General features: G+C 38.6%; 1 protein-coding gene across 1 annotated transcript; it reads right to left on the bottom strand.

Annotated features, from left to right (window-relative positions):
* Positions 1-12,110: 12,110 nt before the first annotated feature.
* LOC135715642 (uncharacterized protein K02A2.6-like) lies at positions 12,111-18,564 on the bottom strand. The gene is made up of 2 exons (XM_065238815.1): positions 18,513-18,564; positions 12,111-13,471 (listed from the first exon to the last, which is right to left on the bottom strand). The coding sequence occupies exons 1-2, from the start codon at positions 18,562-18,564 to the stop codon at positions 12,111-12,113; spliced, it is 1,413 nt and encodes a 470-aa protein (XP_065094887.1).
* Between the last annotated feature and the right edge of the window lie 1,414 nt (positions 18,565-19,978).

Below are 19,978 nucleotides of genomic sequence, written 5' to 3'. Positions count from 1 at the left end.
CATTCCATTAGATCAGTGACGTTACATCAATTAATACTAATGGCAGTTACTGGGGGTAGTATATTAAATTGATTAAAAATTTTAATCCTGAAATTATCTGTTTGCCTTTTTATATAAACATATTAAATTTATTTGTATGTATTTAAGGGGGAGTAATGGGTTATTTAATGAGAAACGTAAAGTTATTTTTATTTTAATAAGTCATTAGTAATTTATATATTATTTTTAAAGGGAGTATATGATTTATACCTGTAGTTTCTACAATTTGTGTTGTTAAATGGCTATTGATTTTAGGAATATATTGTTACAAAAGTTTTGATAAAGGATGAATTGTCCAAGGATAAGGGGCTTGTTGATGATTTGTCAAGTGTGGCTATGATTTTTTTTTTGCAATTTGTTAAAATTGTAGTTTTTCTCCAGTTCATTGATTTGAAAGGTTCAAGCGGGTTAATTTCACGGAGCCGTAAATTGTAGTTTTATCATAATAATAATATTAGCATAAAATAAAATAGTAATTTTAAATTCGCTTTTGTAATGCTAAGGTAAATAGTTTGCTCTGAGTGTAAAGTTAATTTAGAACAAAGTTCTAACAGTTTTTTTTGCACTTCGAAACTTGACAAGTCTACTAACAAAGTAGCAGTGACAGTGTCGTATGTCCTAACAACAACTGCCTGCGACCAGTCTTGGAGGGGTCGACAGGGCTGAATACGGGTCAATACTAACAAAACTCTAACACTAACATGACCCTGAAACTAACGTTCATCCATTGCACTAATAATTTTAATATAGTTGTACCATAGAGGTAAACTCTAAGACTAGTAGGTCCCGAAGAAATTTGCTAAACTTTTTGCCTCAGCTCTGGTACTATCTTCGGTCCCAGGCTAATCGATTCACCCCTCGAAACATAGGAAAATCCACTAACCCCTCATTTTATCTGTCAAACTTTCATAGCGAATCAAAACAAACATTGTGTAGTACTAGAATGTTGACTAAAATGGGATACGTTAATCGATTTGCTTGGGACCAATAGGCTAGTCAAGTAGTGAGCCAATTTAAAATCGTTAGTTTCGTATTGATTGTTGGTTGTACTTTCCTAATAACCCATCTATCAAAGACAAACAGACAAAACACTCGCAGGTTGTTCATCGAACACGCAATTTGAGTGTTTTTGGTTGGCGGTGCCGCTACCTGTGGCGCGCACGGTCAGTTCCCTTGTGTTTGACGTATGCACACTAGCGCCATCTGTTCAGCGTACTTTTTATTACATGATACTCAACAGATGGCGGTAGTGTTTTAGTGACTATGTTTTGTGGAGAGAAATATTAAATATGTTATTTCTGTTTGTCTGTGCATCTATGTTTCTTTTTTTTTGTGTGTGTGTGAGGGGGGGGGGGTGTCAATGTTACCAATATTAATACCTTTCTCTCTGATCTTCTCTGATCTTTTATTCTTTTGTTCACTTCTTTTGAAATTTTAATTATTACTAATTACAGTTCCTAGTCCTATCAGGCGTGTTTAGAGAATGACCACCTTGGTAGGATTGGTTTGTTGTTCTTTTATTCGTTTCTATATCCCTTCATCATCACCCCATATCCCATCATCTTGACGAGAGATGAGTTACTTGCATGGTGCACACCCAAGTCGTACTACAGGGTAATATGCCGAGAGTAAGTATATCACAACAACCATGCAGGAACGAAAATCGATGGAGCTGAGGAATAACAAGGTAAATTCAACACAGTATTTTAAAGGAGCCAACTCTTAGCAGGTAATAATAGCAATTAATAATCAAACTACCATAAAAAGGTAAGAATGAATTCATTTATTTTTAATACAGCAATGAAACGATTTTGTCAGCCCCTACGCGCTTCAGTCTTTTTCCTTTCTATAATTTCACATAACCATAATTCTAAATATTTCTCATTCATCGTTAAGAGGGATATTTAAAGTATACTTTGGTGCAATAGGTGCCATAAGAAGACTTAAAAAGGGCATGGGTGGTTTTGTAGAACATTGGAAAACATTTTCAAAAAAGAGGGCTGATAAAATCGGAACATTACTGTATTCCATTTACATTTACATGATTTATCACATATTTATGGTCGTAATCTAATACACACATTTAATTACAATACGAGCCTAAAAGCTGCAGTGACCTAATGAGCACCATAGCTCGAGTCGTCTGTTAGTATTGTGTATCGCATGGAGAGCCCAACCGAGATTCTAGACTATTAAGACTGCAGTTGGTCAACTCTCGAAAAAAGTAGAAGGGTCTGTGCCTAGGGGCACGAACGGAAGCTTGACGTAGGACCGCTAGTGGACGTAATAAATGTGAAGAGCATCTAGTTCTTTTAATTGATCAATTATCTATTATCTCAACTCTTTCCGTTTTTGAATTGTAGGCGTACCAAATTTGTAGTATTTTTTTTTCAAAGAGAAAGTTGATTAAGAGAATCAATCAAAATCACTTGTACCCCTGCTTCCAAGTTTTTTTTTTTACAAGATTACAACTCTGGAGAGCATTTTGTGTAGTCGTTGGGGGCTTGTGGTTCTGAATATGGACAAACAAGCACAGATAAATTCTATTCCAACTCTTTACTGATGTAAGCTTGATGGCCCTGAAAAGGGCCGTTTTATTGAAGAGGACATCCATGGCCACTTACGCTTGGGGTGTTTAGTGTAGGTGACAGCATCTTGGACCTCATTTTCCAGGAGCTAATGACATACAGCAGTGCTCTTTATATCTTTTCAGGTTAAAGCAGAATGATGTACAACCAAGTGGTATAAAAGCTACAAAGACTCCTCCCATTATGAGTAGTTTGCTATCAAGTAGCACACTGGCTCTTTTCCTTTTGCGTACACGGCGAATGAGAACGACCCAAATTTGAGTTTAGTTCACTCATAATCGCCAAAAGTGCAGGAACTCAGCAATGAGTAAATTTGTCTCATGGTTTCCTGTGGAAAACCTTAAAAATCTGCCAGATAATGAGGAAATTGACGAAAATTTTATTCAGTCTCGGAGTAGTACCAATAGACTGAGTGAATCCAATCTTTACTTTTCTCAAATTCGGGAATTTTTCCCTGGAAAATCCTGGGAAACCATTAGGCAAATTTTCTCATCGCTGAGTTCCTGCACTTTATTTCTTATTTCTGAGATAACCAAACTCAAATTTGGGCCGATCTCATTCGCCGTGATATCACCTTGAAAGATATCGGCGCCGGTGGTTAGCGTGATTACCTCTCACCCCAGCAGGCCTGGATCCAATCTCAGTCTGTGCCACCGGCATGTTCTAAGGCATAACATCTCTGATCACGCCTTCCTTCGGATGGGAAGTAAAGCCGTTGGTCCCCGGTTGAGTTGATGGGTCGATTGGTAGGGTCCAGGTGTGGGAGCTGCCTCCCTGGCGTCGGTAGCATTGGAGCTCAGTACGGAAAACAAATCTCGCGTCACTTTTCAATAGGTCCTATCTGCATTGATCGATTCTCTTCATCGACACTCTCTTTCGTAAATAACTCGGCTTCACAAATGTTTCCTGCCGTCTTCGTCGAATTAGATGCTAGATTGTTGCTTCTTCCATTGAAAATATCCAGCCGTGGCGATTCAAAGTTGATCAAGGTTGATCAAAATAATGTGTACCCCTGCTTCCAGTTTGATTACATGAGCATTTTGTGTGATCGTTGGTTCTGAATATGGACAAACAGGTAGATGAATTCTATTCCTTCTCATTACTGTAATAAGCTTGGTGGCCCTGAAAAGAGCCGTTTTGTTGCCAAAGTTGGTGATGATTTAACCTTCGAAATCAAACAGAGTGCGTCTCTGTCACTTCAAAACATAGATGACATCCATGGCCGCTTACGCTTGGCGTGTTTAGTGTAGGTGACAGTATCACGGATCTCACTTTTTAGGAACACCTTCAGCACACCTCGTAAATCAGACCGGAGATACGTCAGACACCGCCACGGCGAGCCAGACAACGGATGGTGGTTATCTCGAAGAATTTGCGATTGGTTCTGAATATGGCGATGAGTGTGCAAAATATTACGCAATTCCATCCTCCCTATTCGCACGTGCCCGAGGATCGGAGGCGAATGCCACTTCGACTTGTTTCGTCTACTTACTACTCTCTGACGACTGTGCTGGGGAAGCAGCATATGCATGTAGGTAATTGGTGGATTTGTTAGTTAATTCAACGCTTTTGGACAATGCTGGACATTTACCAGTTTTTCAATAGTTTCTTGTTGAAGGTCAACATTCGAAAGCACTTTTGTCGATGCGTAGTCATATATCTGATCGATTGGAGATAAAATTATTGAAATTGGACCAGGGGCAGCTGAGTTATTAACGTTTAAAATCTTTCTTAATTTGTTACATGTTCCATTTTCGGTTTTCACAAAGTGTACCCCCATATAGAAATCAAAGACGTAGTCCTACGTCAAAAGGATGAAATGAATATCTTGGAGGTCAGATATTATATAAACGATAAAAAAATATTTATTACATCTTCAAGAATTAATAAAAACAATAATAATTAAAAAAAATATTTATTAAGTTATATATATATTCGTGGATTTTCCTATGCTTCGAAGGGTGCATCGATACGGATTTACTTATTCAATCGGATTACGGGCAGATGTATCTACGCGCACACGTCACATCATTTTTTCTATAACTATCTTGAAACAATACACACGGAATCCAGTGTTCAAGGTTGTAACCATATGACTTTATTTTGCCTTTTTGGTTACACTGAAACAAGGACCATAGTTATGAATACTATTTTGCAGAAAACACTTACTTTGAATATAACGACGCTTATTACCGTTAAATCTACTAGGAATTAATTATAGTTGACTATGAATGTTAACAAAATTACTATTATTCTGGCAAAACTACTTTGCTTGCTCAACATGCATAGTTATTTTGATAATTCGTTTTCTGCAAAAATCTATTGGGCAAGGTATTCAATTTAAACCGGCAATATAGTATTTTTTTTCCAATGGATTTTGTTTCAGTGTATGTACAGCTAAACAACGACTATTATAATACCAGTGTTTGCAAGTATAATACCAGTGTTTGCAAGTTCTGATGAGGCCCGTATATAGCCAAAAAGGTGAAATAATGTGCCTATGGTTACTTGAGTAGGCTAGTCCTTCTGCTGTATTGTCAAAGAAGGAGCAACATTTATTCAAATGGGTCAAGTCTTGAAAACAAAACAATAAAAAATAATAATAATAAAATAATAATAATTATAATGATAAAAATGACTCTGCCTAAGAAAGAGGGGATTGACGATGATTTGTCAAGTTTTATTTTTACATTTGCTTTTGTTTTCATCAAAGTTATGTATATCAGGCATATAATATTAGCACAGACAAACAGACATAACAATCACAATCACATTCATCGCAAATAATGTTGTAGTTGGGAATGTGCTTGCATTTGTCATTGTGGCGCCACTGAAGCATTGAGCATGCCACCACATTTCGAACTTATCAGTGATGCCAGTTCTTTTTCACGTCTAGTTAGTGGATGTCAGCTCTTGAAAATGATAAGTGGTCAAGGCATCCCACTGAAGACACACCCTAATAATTTTTTATGTTTATTTTGCTTAACGACGTTTTCGGGGTATCATCCAAACCATTTGTGGAATAGTTCAATCATTTGGGTTATTATTCGTTTATGGTATTTTTTATTAGAACAGAAAAAAATAATTGTTGAATATTACATCAAATCTGCTGCATATGAGTCATTCCGTTCCTAATATTACGTTGTACGATCACGGATACGAATTTTGTTCATTTAAATCAAAAATATGAATGTTTATTCTGTAAACATATGAATTATTCAAAGTAAATTGAAAGTATGTTTAAAATTATAATATTTATGTTTGAATTAAATTCAAAAGCATGTTTATTTCAACAATATCGAAATATCAATTGTATTTGACAGCATCTGTCACTGAAGTGTTTGTGTTTGACTGACAATGATCGGTTTCTGTACGTGGCGAATAAGAATGGAATCATTGGCGGCGATAAAGGCGCAGAAGACCAAGCAGAAAACGGTAGTTCTTTCGCTGTTCATTTCGCAGGATCTGGTAGTGGCCCATGAAATCAAGAACTGGACGGAGTGACACTCCCAGACAACCAGAAGTCGTATAACAATGTGCAGACAGTATCGTACATTGCTACAGTTGAAGTCAAAATTGCATATAAGAACGGCATGCATCGCATTATGTTTAAGTTAAATCGTATAGAATGCAAATTTACGACCAATATGCGATGATTCATTTTTTCGTCGTACTGTATCACAAATCAAATCGGATTACATCGTATGACTTTTCCAAGTGAATTTGTTATTACAGATTAAATCGTATATGATGTTAAATCAACCCGTTTAAAATTAAATAAAAAATTGCATGTATATGGCCTCCACTTTTGTACGTATTAAACCATTTCTTTGCATTCTATACGATTTGTTTGTTTGTATATATGTTTGTATATCACAAGAACAACTTTGAATATACGTGCATTCTGGTTGTCTGGGCTGGAGCTGGTGACCACAGAACATTCGTTGTTACCGGGGGTATCCGGATGAAGGGCTGATCCCTGCATATGGATGTGATTGCATCCGGATCATGTGACGGCAATAATGCAAATAAAAGCGCACGATTGTAGATTTAACCTAATCGCGCACTTTTATTTATTTCATCGCACATTCGAAAATAATTTATAATATTAAATATAAAATCGTGCTAAACATTATATACGTTTAAAATAAACTTTAAAATCATGTTTAAAATAAAAATATTTATTTTTGATTCCAAACCTGTCAAAGCAAAAATATTCACGTTTATTTTCAACACGAATATTTTTTAAATAAACGTAGCTTGACTTTTATTTTAAACATTGATGTTACATAACTTTAAACATAGAATACGTTTGAAATAAATATAATTTATTTTTGTGGAAAGAACAAACTGAGTTTACGTTTATATTTACCTCAAATATTTTTATTTCAATAATATTTTTTTCTGCGTGATGTACACAGAATTCGAGAACAAATCATGTTGATAACTGTAATATTCTATCAACTTTTACCAGTTATTCATGTTTAATACTTCACCATGAATATCATGTATCATGACTGATACATATTTTTTTTTCTTCTGTGTACACATTGAAGTGATGAGCGGTGGTGGAAAGGGCACTAAAAAGTGATGCATTACCTCGTTTAAAAACTTGTTTCCAGAAAAAGAAAAAGAACACTAAGCAAACAAAACAAATCCTTAAAAAAAAATCCTAACTTCTGAGATTTTTTCCTACGGATCCGTATTTCTGCAAAATTCAATCAATTATATAAAGGGTGATACGGTCAAAATTTGGTCAATATCAACTTGACGTATTTCTTTCAATTTTGCATTTAAAAAACCTGAACACCAATCATTTTGAAGATGTGTGTGTGTAGAATGTTGCTCCTATTTTGATTTTGGAATTCACTCTTCAGTTGTCAAAATGCCGTCCAAGCAATAGGAGCAGCGTATCAAAATTTTGCTCGCGCATCGCGAAAATCCGAGCTACTCACACGCAAAGTTGGCAAAATCGCTAAAAGTTGCCAAATCAACCGTTACAAATGTAATTAAAGTGTTTGGGGAACGTTTGTCGACAGCCAGGAAGTCTGGATCGGGGGGAAATCGAAAACCGGAAGCCGCTGAGACGACAAAGAGAGTTGCCGGTAGTTTCAAGCGAAACCCTAACCTCTCTCTCCGAGATGCCGCAAATAAGCTGGGTGTATCGTCTACAACCGTGCATCGAGCCAAAAAACGAGCCGGACTATCGACTTACAAGAAGGTAGTGACTCCAAATCGCGATGATAAACAAAATACGACGGCCAAAGCGTGATCCCGGAGGCTGTACACGACGATGCTGACGAAGTTTGACTGCGTGGTAATGGACGACGAAACCTACGTCAAAGCCGACTACAAGCAGCTTCCGGGACAGGAGTTTTATACGGCAAAAGGAAGGGGAAAGGTAGCAGATGTTTTCAAGCACATGAAACTGTCAAAGTTCGCAAAGAAATATCTGGTTTGGCAAGCCATCTGTACCTGTGACTTGAAAAGCAGCATTTTCATAGCTTCCGGGACTGTCAACCAAGAAATTTACGTGAAAGAGTGTTTGAATAAACGTCTGCTGCCTTTCCTGAAGAAACACGGTTGTTCCGTACTGTTTTGGCCGGATTTGGCATCTTGCCATTACGGTAAAAAGGCCATGGAGTGGTACGTCGCCAACAACGTGCAGGTGGTTCCCAAGGACAAGAACCCTCCCAACACGCCAGAGCTCCGCCCAATTGAGAAATACTGGGCTATTGTCAAGCGGAACCTAAAGAAGACCAAAAAAACTGCTAAGGGCGAGCAGCAGTTCAAGGCAAACTGGCTTTCTGCGGCGAAGAAGGTGGACAAGGTGGCTGTACAAAATCTGATGGCAGGGGTCAAGCGTAAGGCCCGGCAATTCGGATTTGGAAAAGCGGAAGCCTAACTGAATATTTTTCCTGAATTTTATACTTATTGAACTTGAAAAAGAAATTTAATTTGATTTTTTAAATAAACGATTTCACCGATTTACACGCGTTTTCCCTTGACCAAATTTTGACCGTATCACCCTTTAGATCTTCGGTAAAATTTCATAGGATCGACATCACTGACATCCATCTGTTTTGTTTTTATTCAACACAGCTGAGGCGTTGACAGAACGAGGGAAAAGCAACTAGTGAAAAAAATTGTATGCACGCGGGATGCTCCGGTTGTAAAACATTGCTTGGGAATGTGGATGATAGATGGTGCTAGTGCGCATGTAGAATACGCTTGACGATATTTTTTGAAGAATTTTCTTCAAAGAGTTATGTCTGTTTGTCTGTGATATTAGCATATAATAGTCCATTTTATGAAATGACAGGAGCTGGTTTGCCTGCCAGAATTTGATGATATTGATATTGCTTCTCACAGCCGTTAGGTAACCGCCTCCTGTCAAAGTTCATTCATGAGTTGAACCAGAAACGTTTCATAAAATGCTCTATTGCAATTTTAAGTTTGCTTTTGTTAATTTAAGGTAAACATTGAGTTAAACTTGACGAATCATACATATAACATAGTAGTAGTTACAGTGTCTCATGATCTAACAACCACTGCCTGCAACTAGTGTTGGAGGGACTGGCAGGTCTGATTACGGATCAAAACTAACATAACTCTAACACTAAAATGATCTCGAAACTAACGCTCATTCATTGCACTTTACGTTATAAAGTAGTTCTATTTTCATACCAATCTATCTATGCTTCTCTATTATTTTTATACTTTTCTAATAATCTGCCTACGTTTCTTTTTCTTTGTTTTCTACTTTATCTTCATTCCCTTTTTATTTTTCTGCTCTTCTTTCCTTCTTCTCTTCTTTTGTTTCAATATAACTAATACTAATACCTCCTTGTTTCTCTCTAATTTATCTGCTATATCCCACCATCACGATAAGAGATAAGCTACTCTACATGGTATACGCCCATATGGGCTATTTTAATACCGTAACTTCAATAATATCAACGAGAGGATAAATGATGAGAATTCTTCGAACAATACAGGAATGGCAACATCTCTAATAGATAAATACCGTAAAACGAGGTATCTTTGATAGTGCGGGTAACTTTGATAGTATAATATAATGACTAAATTAACCTTCTGCACTATTTCCTAATTGAAAACATTGGTTTCATTCAATGATCATGAAAAATGTTAAATTCTTCTTTAAAGGAGATGAACTATCATGAAATCCTAAAGGTGCAACAACATAATATGTATAATGCAATAAAATATCAATTAAAGAATTAGCAAGAACTACTAACTCCTGTTCATATTCCAAATACGGTGTAGGTACCTGCGCGAATCTTTTTATTCACTACCGATGCTGCCCCGAATAAATCACGCCAGTGTGGGTGAGCATTGAAGCTCGTCTTTGGAACCCTTATCGTAATGGTATATAATTTAAATATTACTAATTGCACCTGAAACTGGACTGCCCTAAAAATTAAAAAAAAAAGGTTTAAAAGTGCACGTTTCTGTCAAATCGTTTTAGTGTTTCCGGCGTACTTATTGCTTGCATAATAAGGAATAAGTACACCGAACACACCAAGACGATTAGACGGAAACTCGCAATTTTATCACACTTTTTAATAGTTTCCAGTTTGGTGTGAAATTCGAACTATGCTAGCTTGGAATGTTTTCAACCTCTCTGTGCTAATCTGATAGCCCTTAACTAACTATTATCGGTACAGCTCAAAACCGGAATAACCCACTAGCGACAATCGAATTTACGACACTTTGTGTAAAGTACAAAACTAGTGTAAAATCGATTGTACCGATAATATTGTAAATGTCTTCACCGAGATTCCCACTCCCAGGGATCCATAAATAAGATACGCTAACCAGCAGTATCGCCACCACGATGTACCAGTATCGGTTATTAGTTTTACCTGTCAGCGCATTCCACCCTGGATAGCTACTGCCATAGGAGGCCAACTCGATGAAAACAGCCTCTTCCTCTTAATACTTACCTTTCCCAACTCCGGTTACTGTGCCATACAATCCTCCGCGATTTTCACGGTAGTCCTCATAGGAAAAAAAATACAGCCGTGCCAATTTTCCGGGCGCTCGATCTTGATTATCGGTCCAGAGTCTAAAAAACACAGTCGCAAAGTGAAAGCTTGAAAATTTCACTATTCAATTAATCTAGACCAACAATTTAAATAGGCGGAACAACCAAACGTAAACAATGGCTTTAAACACAAATTTATCGAGAATCAAAACACACGCACAAAAACTAACAATTCCATTCGATGAAGGAAGTTTTCTCTTTCAGATGCTGGAATAAGATAATGTGAATGTGTTTTGATTCTCGTGAAATTTGCGTTTAAAGCCATTGTTTAAGTTTGGTTGTTCCGCCTATTTCAATTGTTGGTCTAGAAATGCTCGTTTGTTTACACTCTACGATCGGAGCGCGAAGTTTGACACTTGATGCTCTAGCAGAGTGTAAGCGAACAAGCATACAATTTTTATGCTTGTTCGCTTACTCTGCTAGAACCCGAGCATCAAGTGTCAAACTTCGTGCTCGGATGGCAGAGTGTAAATAAACGAGCATAAATTCCTCCACCACAGAGATGGTCTAACGACGTCTAACCAGCCATACTAAAAAACGTCTAAAACGCTGTCCAGACTGGAGAGTTATAACATGTTATAACGGTTGTCAAATAATTGCAACATAGAAACCACCATCAAGATAGCGCTATAACATGTTATAACTCTGTAGTCTGAACGTACTATAACGTTAGTCTCACGTTAGACTAACATGTTAGACCGAAAAGAGTTGTAACGTCTAACAGAATGTGTCATATCAGTCTAATATTAGACGAACATTAGACTAACGTTAGACCAAATGTTAGTCTAATGGTCTAACGTGTTAGACTAACGTTAGACTCATGTTAGACTAACCTTCCGTGCTGGGGAGGTACAGAGGTACAGGTAATCCAGCTCATTGGGTTACGATTACTAAACGCTCACGGAGAAAAAATACTACCCATAATTTGAGTTCTTTTTACTAAATTTTGATTTGAGCCTCTTAAGTTGTTAAGTTACGTTTGAGTATATTGCATATTATCAAATTTACGTGTGTGATAACTTAGGTAGCTCAGAGGTCGCGGGAAGACTAATCCTGTGTGACGAGCCACCATCGATCCCATCTCCCATGTGATAGTGTTAGTGACAGGTATAGCCATTGACTATATACTACTATAGAGACAAAGGGGGTTTGTCCCAGTTGATATAATAGTGTGGTATACAGTAAAGGCCCAAACACAATAAGGACGGAAGCGGAACGGAAACGGAAAGTTTGACAATCCGACAAGTAGGCTTACTCAGATCGGGCTTTTCCGCTGCCGCTGCCGTTCCGCTTCCGCTGTCATTGCGTTTGGGCCTTAAGTGTCGTCTACCACATCCCCTCTTTTTACTAAATTTAATTTATTTTGGTTTATGTCAATGATTTAAAGATACAAATTCACGTATAAAAATGTATACTTATCTTGTTGGACTGTAGCGGCTTCTGGGCTTGATAACACGCTGCGGTCGGCGAATAGTAGACTCGTCTTCTCCATAGGCAGAAGAACTGGAAGGTTCCGCTTCTGGTTGACTTCCGGTTCCGGATGATTCGTCGATATTATCATCAGATGGCAGGGACAGCCTCTTTAAATGAGATACGTTGCGGTCATACTTTTTCCCTGTATCGTTGGATTGCACGGTTACGTTTGATCCAATTCTGCTCAACACAGTGAACTTCTCTTTCAAGAAGTTAGTTGCCAGTTTGTTCGACGGGAGCAGATTTTTCATAAGAACAACATCCCCCACTGAGATGTCACTTGGCTTTGCTCTACGCCTGGTATCTTCCCGCTCTTTCTGTAGCATCTTTTTCTCGAAATCCCGATCTCGAAAATCAGAGCTAGGAGGTGTTGTTTCAAAGTCTTCAATTTGGGGAAGCTTAGATCGCAATTTCCTCCCCTGAAGTAGTTCACTAGGTGCTTTCCCAGTTATAGTATGTGGAGTGTTATTGTAGAGCTCCAAAAAACTATCGAGTTCCACTTTCCAGTCATCGTAAAGTGCATGAGCAATTTTCATCCTTTTAAGGAGTGAGCGATTCTGTCTTTGGACTTCGCCATTGGCTTGTGGCCAGTAAGGCGATGTATGGTTAAGATGTACTCCAATGTTCCTAGAAAAGTCTTCAAATTCCGTTGACACGAACTGTTTTGCGTTGTCTAGAGTTATTGTTCTAGGAGGGCCCCATGTCCTAAAAATTCGTTTCAACCGCTTAATAGTTTCTTGTGCTGTAATTCGTTGCATGACCTCGATTTCCATGTAACGGCTAAAATAATCGACGATTACTAAAAGGTATTCCCCCGTTGGCATAGGTCCAAGAAAATCAATTGCAACATCGACCCAAGGTTTCTCCGGAAGAATACGACGCATCATGGGCTCAGGAGGATTCGATGTTTGTACCAGTTGACACCCTTCACACGTTTCACATGTCTTTATGGCATCTTTATCAATTACTGGCCACCAGCATCTTTCCCGTAGTCTTCTTTTCATCATCGACTGACCCGGGTGTCCCTCGTGAGCTAGCTGACACATTCGAGAACGCAAGCCTTTGGGTATTACGAGTTTTGTTCCACGCATCACTAGGTTGTTTACATAGGAAAACTCCAGGCGAAACGGCATATACTCTTTCAAATCCCCCTGATTCCAGCTATCATTTGTGATGAATTCTATGAGCTTTTGTAGTTCTGGGTCTGATGCTGTGGCTGTGATGACTTCTGCAATATCAATTGCGGCTGATTCCTGAACTGCTCTAATTATGCACTCCGTTCCCGAGTCATATTCCTCACGGTCTTCGGGAAAAGAAAGAAATGATAGTGATTCAGCTACAACGCGTCTAATAAAGACTTCTGAATCCTCATGCCACTCACGATCTTCTACATGGGCTGCTAGTCTCGACAAACAATCCGCTAGGTTCGCCGATCCCTTACGGTAAACCACCTTGAACTTAAAAGCTTGTATTCTCAACAACCAGCGTTCGATTCTTGCAGTAGGCCTAGATGAAATTGAAAACAATGTTTCCAGGGGGCGGTGATCTGTCTCGAGCTCAAAGGTTATACCCAACAAATAAATTTTAAAGCGCTCTACGGCCCAAACAATGCCCAGTGCTTCTTTCTCGATAGGAGGGTACGTTTTCTCGATATCCGTCAGGCTCTTAGAAGCATAGCTGATAATCCAAGGCTTATTGTCATTGAATTGTATTAGAACGGCTCCCAATCCTACACCTGACGCATCAGTAACGACCAAAGTTCGATCTTTGGGATCATAGTATCCCAAGCTTCCCGCTGACCCAACCAGAGCTTTTATTTTGTCGAATGACTGCTGATGTTCAGAGAGCCATTCAAATGTCACGTCGTTTTTCAATAACTGCCTTAAAGGATCATTTACTGTTGTCAAACTAGGAATGAACCTGCACAAAAAAAATATTCAATGTGTTATGTCTGTTTGTCAGTGATATAAATCAATGGATGTAATTTTGTTCGCAAAATCGATGTACATCGTAGAGTCGTTGTATAATGAGTCACGCCAAGAGTGAAGCCAAGTCTACCTATTGAGCTGTCAAACTGGCTACCTATCGTGCAGAGTAAACAAACATTACGATGCTATGAAAGGTCCACGAAAGTTATTGCAATAAAATATAAAATATAATCGAAGAAATGATCATAAACTCGCAGTGAGCAATAAATTGTCATGGGATACGTTTGGTAATGATCACTTATGAGAATTTCTACTATTTTTGGTTGAGATAATTTGACTAAATCACTGATATAATGATTTACTACAGCCGCTATTTTTTTTCTCACTAGAAGTCATTTGAAGTTGATGTAGAAGTCCTCTGTGGTCAAGTGAAAAGAAAGGGAATCTTTCGAAAACCGTAATGCGAGTTCAACTGTTTTTCTCTTGGCGTGACTCATTATACACCAACTCTAGTACATCGTACAACGTTATATTACACAACCGATGGATTGACCTGGTTGCAGCAGTTTGGATGTAATATTCAACAACTTTTTTTTTCTGTGTAGTTACAAAACAAGCGATATATTGTACCGGGTTAGTGACCGGTCTCGCGAAATGGTGAAGCAACACTGGTCGGTCAATCTCCCTCGTTGTAGATCGTCGCCTCATCTAGTAGGTAGCCATCGATCGGTGCTCATATCTCCCGCTCTGTATGCAAATGCCCCTAGGAATGAGTTTCTCGAGAATATCCCCACGCGAATGTATTGCGATCAACGGTTAAGCTGTGGTTGATTCTCCCACTCGGTAGTAGAAATGTGTGTAGTTGGTACAATCAAACTGATAACGAACTGAACCAAGTGTTGCGTCGATCATGCAGTGGTATTCTGAAGCAATTTTCATCTCGCATGCAAACATCCTGCCACCCTTAAAAATAACGATTTCTGTAGACTGCTGCTAATATTTCTGTCACGGCTGATGATGCTCCTGGTTGACCTGGAGATGTTGAGTCCCTCAATTGAATTGGTGCGATGGTACATGGAAAGAAAAGACCCAGTAGATCCGGAGGAAACAACTAAATAACTTCCCAACTAACAATTTTCATAATGTAAACGCTTTACTCATTTCATTTATACAGTCTCAAGCTGTATTCAAACGTTATACGATATGAGGAAACCTTTACTCAACCTCTATACAAGCAAATCTGGCGAACTTAGTCAGCTACTTATGGCTGTTGGAACGGTCAGGAGAAGCTCTTATCGCATATCCATTAACGCTTCTATACAACTGTTATCCTGCTGTTTAGTTGTGTGTGAACTTGAAAGGCGCTTATTCAACTTTTTCCCGGTTATCCAATAATCACTACACAGCTTTCTCTTGAGACCGAGTTAAATACTGTTTACGCTTTTTTAAAAAGGAATTTATTGAGTTTATTTTGCTGTGAATCAAATTAATCGAAATTAGTTACAAATCATCACCAAATTATTTACCCTGCACCGGAACCTAGAATCGAACTCCAGATGACCTCATTGGCAAACGTTGACACTACCAACTGTGCTACACCAACAGTATGATCTTATGTAAACAAATCAACATTCCCTTCTACAACAAAATCGCTGAGTAGAGGCACATGAATCAATTTTCTCGACTAGTTATAAAAGAGCAGAGTAAAAGCTGTAAAACTGCACGCGTCTAAAAATAAACCTAGTTGACTGTGAAAATGCTTCCGAATTTGCTCTAACACAGTTTATAAGCTGAGTACAGGTTGTTTAGTTGTTGAAAAAGCACTTTTGATGTTTATGTTATTCAGCAAGAGTGGTTGGTTGTGTAGAAGCCATCAAATGAGTAATATCAGTGCTAACATTTGATAACGGCGCAAAAGCCCTTTACTCGCTACCCGAAGAACGCCCACGCAAACCAACAGCATCGTCAGGAAGGGGAAAATTTCCCCTACCCGATGTTGCTGTTGTGTCGCGTGGGTGTACTTCAAGTAGTGAGTAAAGGGCCCACAAACCATTTGTTTACAAATGGCTTTTGTGCCGTTTTCAAATGTTAGCACTGATATATTCACTTTGTTAGCTTTGTTTTGCAGCTACAAGTTGAAAGTTGGGTAGAGTGTGTATAGAAGTGACATTAGCGTTTATTGGCTGAAGTTATTCAGTGCGACTGACAAATTGAATAATGGTTGTGAAAAAGTTGAGTAAACGCTCTCCAAAACTATTTTGCTAGCTTTTGCTTGTAGCTGTATCTGCAGCTTCTTTTCAGCTACTTTACAGCACAATGCTGGAAAAGTTGGCTTACAAAGCTGAAAATGTTAGTTGAGTTGGACAGGTCCTCACCTGGGACCCAAGGATATTGGGCCTTGTATTTATTTATCCTCTCCGGAAGATCAGGTCCCAACATTCGTGATCCTGACAGCCGCACTACCGTTAGGGTTGGTGTCGTCATGGGACGAAGATGATACCGATAAAAAGCATAGTTTTGCGACCGGTCGAGTGATGAATCCCCGTGCTGTCTGAAGTGTAACGACCCGGACAATGCCGTCCTTGCCGAGGTGAAGTTCATGGATCCTGCCTGTTGCTCATCGTATTGGTGGCAGATTCTCTTCCTTAATAATGACAAGACGATTTTTTTCTATTTGTACCGGTGGGTTGCATCACAACGTTCAGGAACGTTGCCAAGTATTCCAGGTGCAATCGATTCCAAATTTCCTGAAATATTTTCTGAATCTGCTGCCATTGTGTCAACCGATTGTATGCGAGCGGCTGTCAACTTGAGTATTTTCGATTCATCTACCCGACTTGAAGAGGTGCACACTTAGATTTTTTGCCGAGATGGGCACCACCGAGCAGCTCGGCATTTTATTTTGCTGGAAATTCAGCAAAAAATATGTTTGTTAGCTGAGATCTCGGCAAAATTCCCGTTTGTTAGCTGAATATCGGCAAGTTTTTCACTGAGATCCAGTAAAATAAAATGCCGAGCTGCTCGGTGGTGCCCATCTCGGCGAAAAAATCTAAGTGTGTGTATTTTGTATTTTTTCGTGTTAATGTATTTTTAAGTTTTGTGTATTTTTATATTAAAGTGTATTAAATTCATTGTGAAATGTATTTTTCGTGAACAAAGTATTTTCGAAGTATTTTAGTTTCAGCGTGTACGCATTTACGTATTTTTTTGTGTATTTTCCGAAGTGTGTATTTAAAATTCAGTTGATTTATGAAGTTGATCGCCCCTCGGGTCAGACACACGATCGAGATAAGCAGCTTTGGTTACGAGACATACGTAGACCACGATGTACGCCTTCAAGAACGGACTGCGCTTGTTTCTTAACTTTCTTAACGAAGTGCGCACGTAGATTGGGCCGGCAAGGTCTATGCCGACATTCTGAAATGGGTACGCCTGGTTGACCCGCACAGGAGGAAGTTGTCCCATCAGCTGCTCGAGTGATTTCGGTTTGGCTCGCACGCACGTCACGCATCGATGCACGATCTGGCGAACTAAATTACGACCACCAAGAGGCCAAAACCGTTGTCGAATGAACGATAGCAGTAATCCCGGTCCTGCGTGGAGCGTCTTCAGGTGTTCCTTCGTTGCAATTATTTTGGTCAGTTGGTGCTTGGCTGGGAGAACGATCGGGTACTTCTACTCAATCTCCAACACGAATTATACCGTCCACGAGCTGTGGATGAAGATAGCGGAGCTTGGAATTCCGGTCCACTTGACCAATAGTGAATTTTCTTCAAGTTCGTTGAGGTTCATGCCCCGAGATATGAGATCCGCTAGATTGTCTTTGGACGGAACATGGTTCCAGAAAGCATGAGTGGTGAGCTTCTGAATCTCAGCCACACGATTGGCCACAAACGTCTTCCACATAGGTGTTGCAGAGAGCCAATTCAACACGATGGTCGAATCAGTCCACAAGTAGATCGTGGCGGAAATATCAACACTGTCCATAGCTTTTACCAGTAGTTTAGTCAGAAGTTGAGCAGCACATAACTCGAGTCGAATAATGCTTTTGGTGTCTATCGGAGTAACCTAGGATTGTGACATCAAGCGTCGAGCTGTGCAGCATCCAGCAGAAGTGATTGACCGAAGATAGGAATGTATAAGGCTGATGTTTTGGCAAAAATGTATAAGTGAAACACATGAATAAAATAATTGACCACTTTGTCAAGCAGTTTTGGCGTGACTTTCTACCAGCGATTTCACAAAAGTGGACCAACTAATTTCTATTTTTTTATGTAACGCACAAATGTTGGAAATTTTTCTCGTGGTCCTAGAAGAAAAAATCTCAAAATAATGTTTTATTTCCAAGTTCGAGTGGTAGTAAACGTCATTTTAACTGCTCGAATGAAGTGGTTAATTGATTTTCGTTTCGTGTACCCTCTAGTATGTCCATCGTTGCACTGTCCAGCTTGGACCGTAGTTCCTCCATTTTCCTGTTGTACTTCACTGACATATATACAAATGGCGTGCGTTAACAAGGCAGGATACAGCAAAGTTTGAAGTTTTTTTTACCCATTAATGAGTATAAAAATACACATAGTTTGACTGCACAGCAGAAATGTAATATCGATCAACGTAATTCAAGCTAATGTATAAAATAATAATGTAAAAGCAAAAAGCAGATGCAATATTACATCAATGGATGTAATTTTGTTCGCAAAATCGATGTACATCACACAACGTAATATTACACAAGCAGCGGGATGACCCCTCATCATCCCTCTCCAAAGGGGGAGTTTGGTAAAGAGAGATGATAAAACCGATGTGTACCTTTCTTAAAAAATTGTCCTAGCTCGCTATCTACTTTCTATATGCAATTTTCACACTGCCGTAATCTAAACGGAACTATCAATTCTATACTTTCATCTCCTCCTCATCTATCGTATAAAAACTACCACTTCAGTCTGTTATTCGAAATAGCATCTTCAACTACTTATTTATGTGTTTACGCTGGTTACCATGTAAGCGGTTTACTGAAAATTTAGTACCAACATTTCAAATGGCTAAACTGACAAATTTAAACAAACTGAGTTTTTATTTATAGAAATGGACAGCAAGTGATGCAATACTATAAACAATTTCATAAAATTACACAAAAAAACATGTTTTGTCACCCTTAACATTTACAAAAAGGCGTAGCTAACTTGTGTAGTTTAGTATAGTGAAGTTAATTTTCATTTAACTGCATGCAGGTTTGAATTGTGGCCTAATTTTTTATGGTTTTCATGCGAATATTGCAGTATTTTTTATGTATAACATAGTCTCGTAGCCATAGCGTTTACAACGGTGAACAAAAATCTCCCAGTTTATTCCACCTACGTATTTCTAGTTGTAGTTGCTAAAATGCATTATTCTCAAATGAATATTACAAGATTTCACACAACTCAAATTACCTTAAGATTGGAAACCCAAGAACCCGATTCGGTTATGTTGTTTTCGTGGTTCCAAATTAAAGATCATGAATCGTGTCTATGAATCGTCGCAAACACGAAACCAGCTTCTAGGTCAATTCGCTGCTATCGACGTACAATAGGCCCAGCTGATTTCTGATGGATGAAACAAACATAAAACCAACGCAATCAGCATCATTCGTTGATCCTTTGTATGGCACCACTTAGAAGCAATTTCTTACTGAAAAGTACCCGCACACAAGTGGCCTCCGTTTGATCTAGCATGTTCAGTTTCTATGGTTTCTATGATTTTTGCGCGTTCATTACCGCTGGGAAATAAAATTAAAACTTTGACAATTCCATCAGAGATGATGGTGGTGTTTCCTTTTTTGTTTGTTTTCAGAACCATTCAAATTTTGAATTAAATTAAATTAAAGACAACGAAATAAATCC

Source organism: Ochlerotatus camptorhynchus, unplaced genomic scaffold (assembly GCF_037179485.1).
Source record: "Ochlerotatus camptorhynchus isolate MF236.1 unplaced genomic scaffold, CSIRO-AGI_Acam_v1.1 ptg000976l, whole genome shotgun sequence".
Lineage (NCBI taxonomy): Eukaryota > Metazoa > Arthropoda > Insecta > Diptera > Culicidae > Ochlerotatus > Ochlerotatus camptorhynchus.
Note: the sequence above shows the minus strand (reverse complement) of the source record. Positions and strands in the feature narration are given on the sequence as shown.

Coding starts and splice junctions, on each gene's coding strand:
- LOC135715642 (XM_065238815.1), bottom strand. CDS start 18,564: ATGGAGGAACTACGGTCCAAGCTGGACAGTGCAACGATGGACATACTA. Junction 13,472..18,512: donor AACGATGGACATACTAGAGG/GTACACGAAACG, acceptor CTTTTCCCGAAG/ACCGTGAGGAATATGACTCG.